The sequence below is a fragment of the Oryctolagus cuniculus genome, chromosome 5, assembly GCF_051225735.1.
Source record: "Oryctolagus cuniculus isolate XC-2025 breed Fujian yellow rabbit chromosome 5, ASM5122573v1, whole genome shotgun sequence".
NCBI classification, from domain to species: domain Eukaryota; kingdom Metazoa; phylum Chordata; class Mammalia; order Lagomorpha; family Leporidae; genus Oryctolagus; species Oryctolagus cuniculus.
Window position 1 is genome coordinate 154820294 of NC_142871.1, and position 16847 is coordinate 154837140.

The 16847-nt window shown below is 38.6% G+C and overlaps 1 protein-coding gene and 1 pseudogene across 1 annotated transcript; one reads left to right on the forward strand and one right to left on the reverse strand.

The window, feature by feature from the left end:
- The first annotated feature begins 4647 nt into the window (after positions 1–4647).
- LOC100349074 (survival of motor neuron-related-splicing factor 30-like) lies at positions 4648–5607 on the forward strand (annotated as a pseudogene).
- An 8585-nt stretch (positions 5608–14192) lies between these two features.
- LOC100342967 (putative olfactory receptor 2B3) lies at positions 14193–15125 on the reverse strand. The gene has a single exon (XM_008262423.3). The coding sequence runs from the start codon at positions 15123–15125 to the stop codon at positions 14193–14195; it is 933 nt and encodes a 310-aa protein (XP_008260645.3).
- Positions 15126–16847: the final 1722 nt, after the last annotated feature.

Here is a 16847-nt window from a genome sequence, read left to right on the forward strand (position 1 = left end):
AACACAACAGGTATAACTAATCAATGTGATTCACTCTGAAGGGTAGATTCTATAATTCTATCCTCAGATCTCTCATCTTTTCCTTGTCTTCTGTACAATAATTCATTACTTTCAGCTCTTGGATTCTGTGACTTTTAGATCTTCTGCTTCCCAGTGATTTTTCATCACTGTTTCACTTCACAGGGATATATTTGTCCATAATTGTTTAAAGTCATTTTAGCAAAGTAGGTGACTCTCTTAATGGATACCATCCCTTGTGTATCTCTACTCACTTTTGCAATTTAGTGCATCTTATTCACACTTCATTATCATTACAGATTGTATTTATTTAACACCTCCTTAAAGCTTTATGTATGATAGAAGAGCATAAGAAGACATAAACATATTTTATCTGATAAAAGATAACAATGAAACAGATATTAATCTGTAAAATTTTAATTATATATATAAAAATGACTTGTGAGATACAGTCCAATGATTGAGTACCCTTGCTACATCATTGAGGTCTTTAATACATGTTTGACACAATGTGTATTGTAATTTAAATTGTTTCAACTTCGATTTAAGTAAGAGACTGAAAGAGATATAAATTACAAAGACCAATGCAATTGTTTCTGGATCCACTGAATTCTTTCAAAAGTCTAAAAAATTAAATGAAATGCTCTCTTTTTATGTTAGCCACAATGATCTACACATATTCCAACCTCCCTAAGAATGCATTTTACTAGTAAGTGTGTTTTTTTTTACTTACCTTATTTTGATAACAAGGAATTGCGAGGCAAAACACTTCCATTTTTCAAACTTACTATAGTATCTATAGTATCTTATGAATATTTAGGAATTACCTCCAAAAGTCCTAGCTTTTCAGTTGATACAGGGTGCCAAAGAGAAAAGGGCTTAGATTAGGAAGACAAGGGTAGAAAATGCCAAGGATACTTTGTGCATAGATTATTTATATGCTAGTCCTGAGACCTCTTGGGCATTGTTTTCCAACAGGCCACTTATTTATATCCCAGATGAGTTAGCAGAGAAAGTTCCTTGGTACAGATTTTTTTTTATTTTCTTCTAATGAACAATTAGTTAGCCACTGAACTGAGATCAGAAACAGGTCTTTTCTTTAATAGGTGTATTTTAAAATAAACTCATTCTATATGCTGACATTTTTGTGGTAATTTTAAAAGGACACAATCATCCCATGGTATTCATAGGAAATTGTTCTAAGAACCTCACAAATACCAAAAGCTGTTGGTTATCAAGCCCCTCACAGAAAATACTGTAGTGTTTATATAAGAGCATAACCTAGTATTCCTGAATGTTGCAAACCATTCCTGGATTACATACAATATCAAATACAATGGAAATACTTTTAGTAAGTTGTTATATTGTATAGTTTAAAGAATAATGGCAAGAAAAAGGTCTATGCACATTTAGTATAGATATAGCCATCATAGCTAGGTCCTGGGAGGCTCACTCTGTAGTTTTGATAGACTAACTATAAAATTGGTTAAGTAAATAAATAGAAAACAATTACAGCAGAGTTAATTTGAAGAAATTATTTTGTGGGATTTAAATGATAATTCTTTGAATATCTTCATCTAATTAGAATATTTCACATAATATTTAACTATTTCTCATATTAGCAATTAAAGGGCACAAATATAATTTTATTAGAGAAGAAAGTGGTCTTTCCAAAGAGAAGAAATCAGTGATACTTAAAATGGAATCTTTGATCTATGTGAATCTGAATAGAGAGGACTTGAACTTGGCTCAGCTGCAGAGCAGAACTACAACAACAAAGAAAGGACTGGGTTTTCAGAGGATTGAGAGAAAATCAGTGAAGAAGTGACCAAAACTATAATTGCACTGAGACTGGGCTGTGGAAAGTCAGCAAAGAGAGGGAAAAAAATCACACTGCAGCTTCTTTTCCAGCTCCAGCTTTCTGGGAAAAATGTAGCTCTTCAAACCCAGCCATCCCTATAGGCCAGCAGCCCTAACCACAGCAGAATTCCACAGAACTCAGTGACTTCAAACCCTGGCCCAAGCCAGAGCCAGAGTCAGGGCACTTGCTTCATATGACAACCAACAGGCCCCTCTGCATGCTGCAGGTGGAGATTTTGGGGCACAAGGCCAGGAGTCATCCTTATCCTGTGAGATCCAGGGAAGTGCCTGAGGCTCAGTGTCAGCAGCAGGGAATACACAGTCACAAGGACCAGACTTAAGGAACTTCTTTCTCCATGTCTTAGCACAGGATGCTAGGTGGCCTGGGCTTAAGCATTGCTGTGATCTTTGCAAACTCTGTGGGAACTGGGGACAATCCCTTCTGTCAGGGGCTTTGGCTGCTGGTGATAGAATCTCTGGAGTAATTCGTACTCACAGTGGACCCTGGAGGTCCCTATATGCATACATCTTTTTCAGGCTGGTAGCTGTCAGCCCATAATCTCCAGCGTAACTTGCACTTTCCAGGGGTGACCTGGGTATAGACTCCATTGCATTCTGCATATTTAGGGCTGGGACTATTGGGTTCTTAAGTCCCAGGGACACTTCTGTTTCCCTGTGAGGAGTCTGGGAAGGGCACTATCTGCATTCCTTTGTTCTAGGCAAGCACCTGCCAATGCACAATCCCCAGTATAACCTGAGATATCCATTTGGGACCAGGGTGAGTTACCCTGCAAGTCCTGCAGCTACGGTACTGGGACTGTTGGAGCTATTCTCCACAGAGTTGTGTGCACACCGAGGGACCTGCATGATAACCCCAATGTGTTTGGCCACTCTGGCTCTGTGAATGCTCTGTAAGTCACAGGGATACATGTCCTGATATCATCTGGTGCGGGGAAGAATCTATCAGCATCACACTGATTCAGGTTTGCACCTGCTATTCTACAATCTCCATCATAACCTTTCTTTAACCAGGGCAATGCTAGCCAGGCTTCCCCCATTCTGATAACTTCGGGGGAAAACTCAGAAAGGAATTTTTCATATTTACATCCAAAAAAGTCCTTTGTTCTAGGAGGAGGAGAAGGAGAAGAGGTGGGAAGACAAGACCCACTCCCTTAAAAAACCCAGCATAAATGTAAACTGCACACTCAGCCCTCTGCCTCTCTGCTGAGCTGCCCTCCTGGCCTGCCCAGGTGTATTCTCTCCACTCAGCCATGTAACCTTGCTCTCCCCAGACTTAGGGACTTGGCACTCTTTCTCAGGTTCTGTCTGAAGAGGTACCCATCTGTTCTTACAGATGTCCCTGCCATAATAAACCTTGCTACTATGATTTTCACTACTCTCTGTCTCATGCCTCAATTCTTTCTTGCGCGAAGGCAAGGACCCTTTGCTTCTCCGGTAATAACAAGATTTCCCTTTCATTCCTATTCATTTTTTGCATTCTATATTAACTGCTGCACTGTGGAACTGTAGTCTTTGTATTTTTTACTTGTTGAATATTATGGTTAGTGGTGAATTAAGCTTGTGATTATAGACTGTATTGAAATTATGTCTGCAAAAATAAAAAAAGAGGAAAGAACGGGGGATATTAAGGGAAGGATGAGGAGGAGGAATGCATGGTTATCTTCTTAGAACTGTACCTATGAAATACATGAGATCTGTTCTCTTTATATTAATAAAAAATAAAGGAATGAGCCAGTGGACAGGAGATTCTCTCCTCCTACCTCTTGTGTGTATGTGTGTATGTGTGTGTGTGCTTTCTGTTGCTCTGCCTTTCAAATGCATCTGAAAACGAAACAAAACAGGAGAGGTTCCATGATGGCGGAATAGGGAGGGAGCTCACTGATAATCCAGAAAAAGATAGTTTAATAAAAGTGGAGATAGTGTAGTCTCAGGGAAGAGTTAGGTAAAAAATGGCAGAGGAAACTCTTCTGGAATTAGAGAGACACAGTGGATCTGTGTGGAGGGCACAGGTGTCCACAGCTTGGGAACCCAGCTGCGGCTGAGAGTCTCCTCCAAACCAGTGCTGGAAAGAAAGGTGAGACGAGACTGCAGTAGCCGAGACACTGATGGAAAAGGAGCAGGAAGAGCCTAGAGGGCATGAGGCTTGAAGCCCCATAGGGGAAAGTACACTAGCATAACTAGAGGAGAGAAAAAATGAAATTTATATGCATTAAATAAAAGTTTAAAAAAAAAAAGAACTCAGATGCCTTAAACACGACAGTGCAAGTATCTCTTTTACACCTTGACTTCATTTCCTTTGGATATATTCCCAAAGTGGGATAGCTGGGTCCTGTGGTAGATCTATATTTAGTTTTTTCAGGAATCACCATACTGCTTCCCATAATAACTGTACTAACTGGCATTCTGATCAATAGTATATCGGGATTCCCTTTTATAAACATATTTGCCAGCAATTTTTTTAACTTATGGTTAAAGCCATTCTAACTAGAGTAAGATGATAACTCATTGTGATTTTATTTGCATTTCCTTTATGGCTAGTGATACTGAGCATTTTTCATGCGTTAGCTATTTGTATTTTTCCTTTTGAAAAATGTCTAGCTCTGCAGACTGAGTTCTTCTTTTCCACACCTCTTGGCCTTGTCGTCACGGATATTTTTCCTATATCTGCTGCCCCTGTTGCCACTGCCACCATCACTGGGCTAATTTGCCCCTTTCCCTTCCCACTGCCCCACCCCCACATCACACAAGATGTCCAAGGATCTAGCAAAGCAACTGGCAAGCTACAAAGCTCAACTCCAGCAAGTTGAAGCTCCATTATTCGGAAATGGAGAAAATGAAGAGTTGCTAAAATTGTAGAAAAATTTACAAGAATATTAGGAGTCAAACAAATTTAACTTATCTGAAAAGGGTTCCAGATTTTGGATTCTGAAATAGTTTATCTGAGCATAATTAAGTGGCTCTCTATATCCCTGAAATGCCTTCCTTCAGTAGAGTACTTGAGTACACCCACTTTGACCTGCTGATACGTAGATCACAACACCTGATGCTTCCTGGAATTGCTGATTCTGTGACCACTGCCCATCTGTCACTGAAGGAACAGTTTCAGAACTCAGACCCGGGGGGGGAGGAAAAGTAATTAATGGAAGTCATAGAACTAACCAAAGACCTTCTGTCAACTCAACCTTCTGAAACCTTCAGAGAGTTTTGCTTCTACTCAGCCCATTCATTTATGGAAAGTAGGAGACAAATGTATGGCAATCTGGAGTGAAGATGGGCAGTGTTAATGAAGCAGAAATTGAGGAGATAGATGAAGAAAATGGCATCGCTGCAATCACCTTTGCTGGTTATGGCAATGCTGAAGTAACACCACTATTGAACCCCAAGCCTGTTGAAGGGAGGAAGGCAAAGGAAGACTGTGGCAACAAATCCATGTCAAAAAAAGAAATGATTGTCCAGCAACATGAATATAAAAAGAAGATTGGTTTGGAAAAAAAGCACAGAGAATAAAAGAGCTTTAACAGGAAACAGAGGACCAGAAGGTGAAATGCAACAATTCAACAACAGAGCCAGGTAAAGGGGAGCATTTTTGCTTCACCAGAGAGTACAACTGGCAAAGTTGGAGCAGGAACTTGTGAAATTGCTGATAAACCCATGACACAATATCAAGATATCTCTAAATACAAAGTCAGGCATTTGATGCCTCAATAATCAGAAAAACTGTTGGATTTCATCTCTGCAGGGCTTTACATTTACCTTTTTATCCTTATATTTTTCTAAAGGTAAATTATTTGTTAGATGAGTAAGGAAGATATCAATGTCATTGTTTGCTTCAGGAGAATGAGACTTGAAGAAACTGCATTTGAGAACTGCTATTCGTTTAACTTTTTTCATTACTACTATCACAGTTCCCTCAGTTTGTTGAATAAAGCAACTTTTCTAGATAGGTGCTGTGAGATCAGCACTAAATGAATTACTAAGATCTTAATATCAGGCCCCCACTAAACTGATAGTACATCCTTTTTATTATGAGTCATAACAGAATTTTCATATGCTTTGAACTTAACATATCACGGCAGTTCTTAGAAGCATCAGGGCAAAACACCAACCTGCTAAAGAGATCTTTATATATATATAATATATATATAAATATATATAATATATATAAAATGTATAAAAATATATAAATATATATATATGTCTTCAATTTTAAAGCCTAACTATTGTCCAGTTAAGCTTAAATATGAGTTAATTTGTAAATAGCCATTTGTTTAGAGTTTTTCCTTCAATAACCTGTTTTCTAAGCCTGTTAGGGCATCTCTAAAACTGATCTATTTTATGTTCATTCATGGAGCTTTGATTTTATGGGAGAAACCAAACATGTTTAGGATGAGCAGCTGTAAGGTTTGCTGTTTGGCTTTTTTTTGTATATTGGCTTTTTTTCTTGTGTTGATTTTTCACTTATGATGGTAGTACCATTTTTTGGATGTGTAATGTTTATATGGGAAAACAAAAAGCTGATGTATAGCTCTGTACATAGTGTGGATACTATTTTTTGGTAAAAAAAAATGAGGCTATATTAATGAACAAGAATATTGAATGTTTCATCATTAAAAATTTTATGTGTTTCTACTGCATTAATCTGGCCATAATTTCCCTGTATATTATGTTCATGTAGCTGACTTTGTAATTTTTGTTAACTAGATTAAGTTGCCAGCATTTGTTGGTGTAAGTGATCACCATTAATCTTGAGTTGAATTTAAGCTAAAAACATGTATAAAAAAGATCCTCTAACTAATAGATGATTTTTAGGTTGTATGTTAATTTTAATTTTATATGTTTAACTTTTATTAAATAAACAGTTTTTAAAATCTAAAAAAAAAAAAGGGATGGTATGGACATGATTCTTTCTCCACTCACCTTACAAATGTGTATGAGCCAATAGAGCGGGCACCATTTTGGACATATGTAATAGCTGTGCCAGCTTGGGGCTGCACCCACCCTCAGCCAAGCAAAAAAACCTGATTCTGGTGGGGAGAAATAACAGGAGAATAAGATCTAGTGAATGTGTGGAGCTTATGAACTGAGACTGTGAAAAAAAACCTAAGGGTGTGTGGGAGAACTCATGGTGTGGCTGAGATGTGAGTAGTCTTGGGGGGAGACACCACAAGCTCCAACAGCCCTGGTACCAAGTGAAAAACATCACAGGGGAATCTGAGCTTACACTGAGGACTGCACAGAATCTTTGTGTGGTCCTTGGGACAGAGCAGATGAATATTATACCCACTGGGGCTAACGCTCAGGCACTGAATGCCATCAAGGAGAAGAGCTCAGCTGAGTGGAATTACTTCCCTTCTGAGTAAAAGAAAGAGGGAGAGAAGATTTACCATGCCAAACCTGAATGTGTCACCTTAGGCACACCCTTAACCCTGAAGAACTGAACAGAAATCTCTGGCCACACCCACCATAAGCCTCTAGAGACTCACCAAAAACAGACAGTCCACTTAATCTAGAGTTGTAATATAATGAGAAAAGCCAGCACAGCGGGAAAAAAAGAAACCAAAGAATATCTCCACAAATGCCAAACAACAAATGCAAAAACCGAAAAAAAACAAGAACAAGGAAGACATTGTGATGCTCCCAAATGAACATGACACTCCAATAGAAGATTATGAAGATGATGATATAGAAGAAATGCAAGAAATGGAACTAAAAAAATTTATAAGAATATTTAGATGTAATCAAAAACAAATGCATGAACTACTGAAATCCATGGAGGCCATGACAGAAAATCTCATGAAAATGAAATCTTAAGAAGGAATTAAAATGAAATGAGAAATTTAATAGAACATGAGATTGAAATATTGAAGAGAAATCAAAATGAAATGAACAATTCAACAGAACAGGGGATTCCAATTCAATGCCATCAAGGTGGCATGTACCAATGCCATCTTACTAGTCAAAGTGATCAGTTTCAGTTCATAATTGATCATAATGATAGGTCTAACAGTCAAAGGGATCACATAAACAAGACTAATGTCTGATAATACTAATTGATAGAATTAAAAAGGAGAGAAAAATCCAAAATGGGACGCATGATACACAGCAGACTCACAGAATGGCAGATGTCCTAAATAGCACTCTGGGCTAAGAATCAGCCCTTAAGGCATTTGGATCTGGCTAAAAAACCCATGAGAGTTTCTCAGGCATGGAAAGCCAAGACACTCTGGCAAAAAAAAAAAAAAAAAAAAAAAAAAAAAAAAAAAAAAAAACAAAACCTAAATGAAAGATCTCTGTGAGTGAGATCCCAGTGGAAAGAACAGGTCTTCAAAGAAGGAGGTACCTTTCTCTGAAGGGAGGAGAGAACCTCCACTTTGACTATGACCTTGTCTAAACAAGATAAGAGTCGGTGAACTCAAAAGGCTTCCATAGCCTTGGAAACTCATGACTGGAGCATAGGGAGATTACTGATGCCATAGACAGGAGTGTCAATTGGTAAAGTCAACAACAGGAGTCACTGTGCACTTACTCCTCATGTAGGATCTCTGTCCTTAATGTGCTGTGCATTGAGATTTAATGCTATAACGAGTACTCAAACAGTATATTTCACTTTGTGTTTCTATGTGGGTGCAAACTGTTGAAATCTTTACTTAATGTATACTAAACTGATCTTCTGTAAAAAAAAAAAAAAAAAAAAAGAAGAAGAAGAAATTCTCAACTCCCAACTTGACTCTCACTGGGATTAAACATGACAATAGGTCTGATCTGATTTCATCATCATTTAAAAATCATCTATTATTTTTCACTTTATGTTTCTGTGTGGGAGCAAACTGTTGAAATCTTTACGTAATGTATGCTAAACTGATCTGTATATTAAGAGAATCGAAAATGAATCTTGATGTGAATGGAAGGGGAGAGGGAGTGGGAAAGGGGAGGGTTGTGGGTGGGAGGGACGGTATGGGGGGAAGCCATTGTAATCCATAAGCCGTACTTTGGAAATTTATATTCATTAAATAAAAGTTAAAAAAATAAAACAAACAAAAAAACAACAAAAAAAATAAATGTCCATATCTTCCAAAATGATTCACAATCCAGCACAATCTTCACGAAAATACCAATTATAGTCTTCACAGAAGTAGACAAAAATCCTAATATTCACATGAAAGCACAAAGGTCCCCAAATATCCAAAGTAATCTTGACCAAAAAGTACAAAGCTAGAGGCATCAAAATACCCAAGGTCAGTAGGTACTAAAGACCTGTGTAACTGAAACAGCATGGTACTGGCATAGAAAGAGACACATTATTATTATTTTAAAAGAAATATGACCAATTAAGGTATGTCAGTTATTAAGACCCAAATTATTGTAGTTCAACAACACAAAATTTTATTTTTTGCATGTTTCACATCCATTGAATGTAGCTGGTGACTCTTTTCTATGTTAGTCTCCATAAGAGTACAAATATACACTATTTAAGATTTCCTGGATTATCTGATGAAGGGATGTAAATGTTGCAATACACAGAATGGCCCTTAAAAATATTCCTGGATATTTAACAATTACTGTGACTCAGAACTCATGGTCACAGACTTAGTTTAAAGATAGAAAGAAGTATATTCATATCATATATCCAGAAAGAATGAGAAATATTTATGGACAGTCTTAAAGACTACTAGTCTTCCCCTATAGACATAAAAGATTTGATTTATTTTTCTGTCTTCATAAAAGTATATTTGATCCCTCTGGAAAGAGACAAGTAGAGGTTTTCATCCAATTAGATGCAAGACCCAACCCAAATTTCAGGAGCCCTGCTTAATGTCCCCTAGTGTTTTTGTTAGGTTTATAATTGAATTTTCTTGGTTCAGTAATCTATGAACTACAAAGAAAAGTTATCTTTCCTCTAAATGCACAAAATGTAGTAGATGGGTCTGAAACAAGATGACAAGCATAAACACTTCCAACCAAAATGAGGAAGTTTAGAGGTAAACATGAAGTCCCAGAAAATGCCCAAAACCAGTTAGCAGTTACTGTGAGGAGTTCAACTGCGATTCAATAATGTTTTTGTCTTCTACATTTTAGAAATAGCTTCTCTGTCTATTATTCTTCATAACCCTTGGCTCTACACTTTTGGAGGGCTGTTGGAATTATGCACAGTATCGATCTCTGTATAGGATAATAGACAAAATGCAAGGCTTTTCAATTCCATTCCTTCTTTAAGAAGATTGAGAGTCCAAGTATTAATTTGCCATAATCAGAAACTTCTATAATCCAGGTTGATACTTTATTTGATATAATGCTTTCAACAATTTAGACTTTTGTATATTCGCTGTTAGTCTGTTCTGTATTCTAATGACCAAATCCACAATTGTTGTGATTCTGTCTCTATATATTCACTTGTAATTTCATTTAGCCGACTGGTCTTTGGTGCAATAAATTTATTATCTTTACTTTTCCCCTTCCTTGAACCATTGATTTCAGTTGAAAGGATATATCACGTGGCTGGCGCCATGGCTCAATAGGCTCCTCCGCCTGAGGTGCCAGCATACCAGGTTCTAGTCCCTGTCAGGGCGCCAGATTCTGTCCCGGTTGCCCCTCTTCCAGGCCAGCTCTCTGCTGTGGCCAGGGAATGCAGTGAAGGATGGCCCAAGTGCTTGGGCCCTGCACCCCATGAGAGACCAGGAGAAGCACCTGGCTCCTACCTTTGGATCAGCGCAGTGCGCTGGCTGCAGCATGCTGGCCATGGCGGCCATTGGAGGGTGAACCAACGGAAAAAAAGGAAGACCTTTCTCTCTGTCTCTCTCTCTCACTGTCCACTCTGCCTGTCAAAAAAAAAAAAAAAAAAGGATATATCACGTGCTACTTTAATGCACTAGGAAAGTTTAATGACAGGTGTATTGACTACATTCTTGAATAAATTCTAATTGCTAGAGATATTTTAATTGATTTATTCCAACAATGCTCTCAATTTTATATAATACCTCTAACTGGGAAGTTTTTTTTAAAAGATGTATCTATTTATTTGAAAGTCACAGTTACAGAGAGAGAGAGGGAGAGGCAGAGAGGTCTTTCATCCATTGGTTCACCCCTGAGATGGCCAAAAGGGTCAGGGGAGAGCCAAGCTGAAGCCAGGAAAAAGGAACATCATCAGGGTTTCTCACATGGGTGGCAGTGGTCTAAGAACTTTGGTCATCTTCTGCTCTTCCCAGTCCATTAGCAGGGAGTTGGATCAGAGGTGGAGCAGCTGGGACACAAACCAGTGCCCATGTGGGATGCTGGTGTTGAAAGCAGCAGCTTAGCCCACTATACCACAAGCTGTCCCCCTTGGAGGGTTTTTTTTTTTTCTTTTCTAGCCAATTAAGGCCCTTGTCACTCCCCCTCTTCGTGGAGGAACAACACAGGACCCTGCGCTGTTCTTTTGTCTGCTCGGCCCTCCCCGGGTTTGCTGCTGGTTCTTCCCGGGTTGGCTACCGTCCCTCCACCTCCGTGGAGGGGCGGGCCCCCTGCCACTTTCCCCACTTCCGCAGGGGAGCGGCACACCGCCGGCCGACTCTCTCGGGGGCTGCACAGGTGTTCCTTCAGATAGATGTTCCTGGTGCATGTTGTCTCTCTCCTCCTTTATAGTCCTCTTCCACCAATCCCAACTCTGCTACCCACACGCTGAGTACGCTGCTTTCCTCCAATCAGGAGCAGGTCCTACAGTTTATTGGTTGAACTGGAGGCAGCTGTGTAGAAGCTGTTTCCTCCTCTCCCAGCGCCATATTGTGGGAGAGCAGATGCATAGAATAAGTCTTAATTCCAGTAACTTAGTATAGTCCGAGTTGCTCCCAGTTGCTCCCCACAGGCCCTGAATTTCTGGATGCTTCCCATTTTCTTTCATTTCTACTTGAAAATAGGGAGTTATTTTTTTGAGTTTAGTTTTTTCAGTGAAATCTTGTCAAATGTACAAAAAATTAACAAATATATATTGTTATCTAATATCTTCATCTAGATTTATATTCATTGGTTTCACTATCAGCCTTCTAAATTATTGCAGGTGATAGTTCCAAAAATGATTGCATACTTTATAGCATAGATCATTATTATTCCAATCTTTAGCATCTATTTTCACCATCTGTCACCTTACTGTTATGTCAGCATCTCCTATTTTATAATTGTAAACATTAGAACCCAACTCCTATTATCAATTTCTAATATCAGTTAAGATTAGCTGTATTATAATTTAGTAATAAGAATCTCCAAACTCCCAGTGACTTTAAGTAATAAAGGTTTATTTATCACTCATGCTAATTGTCTATCAAGCTTTGGAGTTATACTTCACATTGTATTCAGTCTATATGTCAGGCTAATTAAGGACCCCCAACCTGAAAATTGTCTTGATTGGCAGAAGGAAAGAGCCTGGAAGAATGTGCACTAGATCTTAAAGTCTCATCAGTAAGTGACTCCCATATTTTATGTTCACATTTTCTTGGCAAATCAAATTAAGCAATGAGGACTGTATTCAACATGGAAGGGAAAAGGGAAATGCCATCTCACTAGTCAAAGTGATCAATTTCAGTTCACAAGTGATCATACTGATAGGTCTAAGAGTTGAAGGGATCACATAAATAAGACTAGTGTCTGCTGGCTGGCGCCACGGCTCACTAGGCTAATCCTCCACCTTGCGGCGCCGGCACACTGGGTTCTAGTCCCGGCCGGGGCGCCGGATTCTGTCCCGGTTGCCCCTCTTCCAGGCCAGCTCTCTGCTGTGGCCAGGGAGTGCAGTGAAGGATGGCCCAAGTGCTTGGGCCCTGCACCCCATGGGAGACCAGGAGAAGCACCTGGCTCCTGCCTTCGGATCAGCATGGTGCGCTGGCCGCAGCGCACCAGCCACGACGGCCATTGGAGGGTGAACCAACAGCAAAAGGAAGACCTTTCTCTCTGTCTGTCTCTCTCTCTCACTGTCCACTCTGCCTGTCAAGAAAATAAATAAATAAAAATAAAAAAATTAAAAAAAAAGACTAGTGTCTGCTAATACTAACTGACAGAATTAAAAAGGGAGAGAAAGATCCAACATGGGAAGCAGGATACACAGCAGACTCATAGAATAGCAGATGTTCTGAACAGCACTCCGGCCTCAGAATCAGCCCTTAAGGCATTCAGATCTGGCTGAAGAGCCAGACATATGAATAATATACTACTTTAAAAATACTCAAGGAAATGAAATAGTAAGATGATAATATTTTTGCCTCTGAAACGGAAATGTCTCAACAGATGAAAGCTCTGAGTTTTCAACGACTCATGAAGCAAATATTCTCTTTTGTGATATACAGTTATTGTGAGAATGTGGAATATTTCAAAACTTTTGTAAAGCAATTGGGCAATATGTATTGACTCTTAGATATTCAAAGAATTTTATGATTTGAGATATTACTACCATTTTCAAGAATATAAACTGACAATTAGACACAGATGCTTATCTGTTGAATTCTTTGTGATTGTATTTACAATAGTCAAAACAAGTAATGCAAATATTCAACAATACAAAAATAGTTAAATACATTCAATTTTCAACTATTTAAATTGTTTATGAAATGCTTGCCCATATAATTAACTAATTAAGGTTACTGTACAAAAAGATTCTCATTAACATGTCTTGTAACTAATTAACTTTACTATTAGCAGAAATTTCACTCCCTAGGACAGATGTTGGGACAAATAAGGAACTCAATAAAAGGGAGAAAAAAGAGCAATGTTAGAATTGTAAATGAAAGTCAAGTGACATTTCAGGTTTTTAATGAAATACAAGCAGTTAGCTAGTTTAAAGACAGCTGAATTTGAGCCAGACTATGTGTTTAGATCATGTAGTTATGGAAGTTATGGAAGGAAGCATACGACAGAATTTTTTTCAAGACATGTGAGGGTATAAAGTTATTGAACAACTGGTTTTTGAATAATGAATTTTGGTTTAGGATCATAGGTTGTTTAATCATAAATATATCAAAATACCTACATTACAACATAAACAAGATGATTTAGAACAAATAGTATATAAATGAGAAGGTGAATCAGCCAAATCCCTGAAATTAAAATGAGTTACCTCAAGGAACAGAGTGCATTGGTGGACTTCCGGCTGTCAGTTTAACTTTAAAAAAAGTAAAACATACCCTTTGGTATTAGCATTACTTCCTGTATAGAGTAAGAATTTCCTATGAAAAGAATTTCAATGAAGTCACAAGAGCTCGAAAAATCACTTCAAATGTTGTCATCTTCAAGGATAAAGAGAGAAAATCCTCATCACATTAGTACTTCTTATTTCTTTAAAAAAAGATTCTTGACATCACCCTCTTGAAGGCCTCCTTCATATCTTTATTTCTAAGGCTGTAGATGAGGGGGTTCAACATGGGTGTGATGATTCCATAGAAGAGGGAAATCATCTTTCCCCAGTCTTTGGAGGTGGATGATGGTGGTTGTAAATACATATAGATGGCTGTTCCATAAAAGAGAGACACCACAGTCATGTGTGATCCGCACGTCCCAAAAGCTTTTCGCCGTCCTTCTGCTGATTTGATTTTCAATACTGCTTGAGCTATGAAGCCATATGAGATGAGGATGAATGTCACTGGGATTAGCAGAATTAATACACTAAAGAAAAAGAGCTCAGCCTCAATGGGTTTTGTGTCAGCACATGACAACTTGAGAAGGGCAGGAACCTCACAGAAAAAGTGGTCCACTTCCCGATGGCCACAGCGTGGCATGTGAATGGTCAAGGTAGACTGCAACACTGAGTTGCTGAAACCAGTGAGCCATGAGAAGGCTGCCATTCTTAGGCAGAACCAACGATTCATGATGACTACATAGTGCAGGGGTCTGCAAATTGCCACAAATCTGTCAAAGGACATGACAGCCAGGAGGAGACATTCAGTAGCACCCAAGGCCAGGAAGATGATGAGCTGGGCTACACAGCCACCATAGCTGATGGTCTTTTTGTTGAGACAAATGTTCACCAACATCTGAGGGACTGTGGTTGTGGTGTAGCAGAGATCTAAGATGGAGAGATTAGTGAGAAAGAAATACATGGGAGTATGAAGTTTGGGATCCAGAATGCACACCATCATGATGGACACATTACCAAAAATGGTGAATGTGTATGATATTAGCAAGATCACAAAAAGGGGCATTTGTAGCCAGGGTCTGTCTGAGAAGCCAAGTAGTATAAATTCTTTTGGGGTGCTCTCATTTGCCCAATTCATGATGACTCACTGATTTTTCACTCCTAAAAATATGATAGGAAAAAATATATGATAGGAAAGCAGCCAATATAAATATTTATTAAATACTCCTATTGGAACTGAATTGAATTTAGAATAATTATAATGAATTCCTCACTACCTAATAGGACTTAGAGTCAATTAAATGGAACACTTGTTAAATGCAATATGGTCATCTAACAGTTATAAAATAGTTCCTGTTTCCACTAGCTATGTTTAAGCTATTTTTAAAGTAAATCATTACATTAAAAATGACAGTAACTATATAAATTTATGCTTATGAAGCATTGAAAATTATAAGTGCTCAACATATTTTGACTTATCTTTCTCTTCTAAACCTCACCGAGTGTCAGACAATGTGGTTTAATAGTTAAAGGGGTGCCTGTTTGAGTCCCAACTGCTCTACTTCTGATCCAGCTCCCTTATAATGGCCTGGGAAAAGCAGTGGAAGATGGCCCAAGGGCTTGGGCTCCTGCCACCCATGTGGGGCAGCTGGAAGAGACTCCTGGCTACTGGCTTCAGGCTGGCCTAGCTGTACTTGTTTTGATCACCAGGAGGATGAATCATCTGGGGAGTGAACCAGTGGATGCAAGATCTCTGTATCTCTCCCTCTCTCTCTGTAACTCTGTCTTTCAAATAAATAAATATTTTTTAAAAATAAACCCAGTCTACATTAATAAACATTTTATCACAGATAATATCTTAGTCAAATTACATTTAAGTTAGGCTAAGAATGCTGAAGAGTAAAGAAATTATAAGAGTTTCTAAATCTATAATAAATCTAAATAAATCTGACTGTTTTGGTAGCATCTTTGTCACCTTTTGAATTGCATCCTTTTTTTTTTTTTTTTTTTTTTTTTTTTTTGACAGGCGAGTGGACAGTGAGAGAGAGAGAGACAGAGAGAAAGGTCTTCCTTTCTTTCCTTTGGTTCACCCTCCAATGGCTGCCGCGGACAGCGTGCTGCACTGATCCGAAGGCAGGAGCCAGGTGCTTCTCCTGGTCTCCCATGGGGTGCAGGGCCCAAGCACTTGGGCCATCCTCCACTGCCCTCCCAGACCATAGCAGAGAGCTGGCCTGGAAGAGGGGCAACCAGGACAGAATCCGGCGCCCCAACCGGGACTAGAACCCGGTGTGCTGGCGCCGCAGGCAAAGGATTAGCCTATTGAGCCATGGTGCCAGTGAATTGCATCTTTCTTTTAAAGGGTTTGTTTATGTCCACTCATACAAAGAGCCATTGTGGGTATAAAATGCTTCATTTCAGGTTAATGCATTTATGACTTACCTGTGATGTACAGTAATGACCACAATGCTGTGACCTCATCTGAAGAAACCTGGATGAAGATAGGCATATTGGTGACCTAAATTCTACTAGATTTACATGAGAAAGACTTTTCTCTGTGCCAAAAAAAAAATATTTTTTCTAATTCTCACCAAAACCCTGATAAATAGGTATGCTTTATATTGTATTGTTACTGTGATGCAGTGAGAATAAATACTTTTCATGCTTATTAATGGTGAGGCCAAGACTCAAACCCCAGAGTTACAGATCCTTCTTTCTTATTATACATGAGAGTTCTTCAAATATTTTATGGAAAATTGAAGTAATATATGTTTTTTATGACAAAAATTGAAATCAATGCATGTGAGGGGTCTTTAAAAAGTTTTATAAAAAGTACATATTATGGGCTGGTGCCGCAGCTCAC

What these genes read in the sequence shown, in the direction of transcription:
- LOC100342967 (XM_008262423.3), bottom strand. Translation starts at nt 15,125, where the DNA reads ATGAATTGGGCAAATGAGAGCACCCCAAAAGAATTTATACTACTTGGC.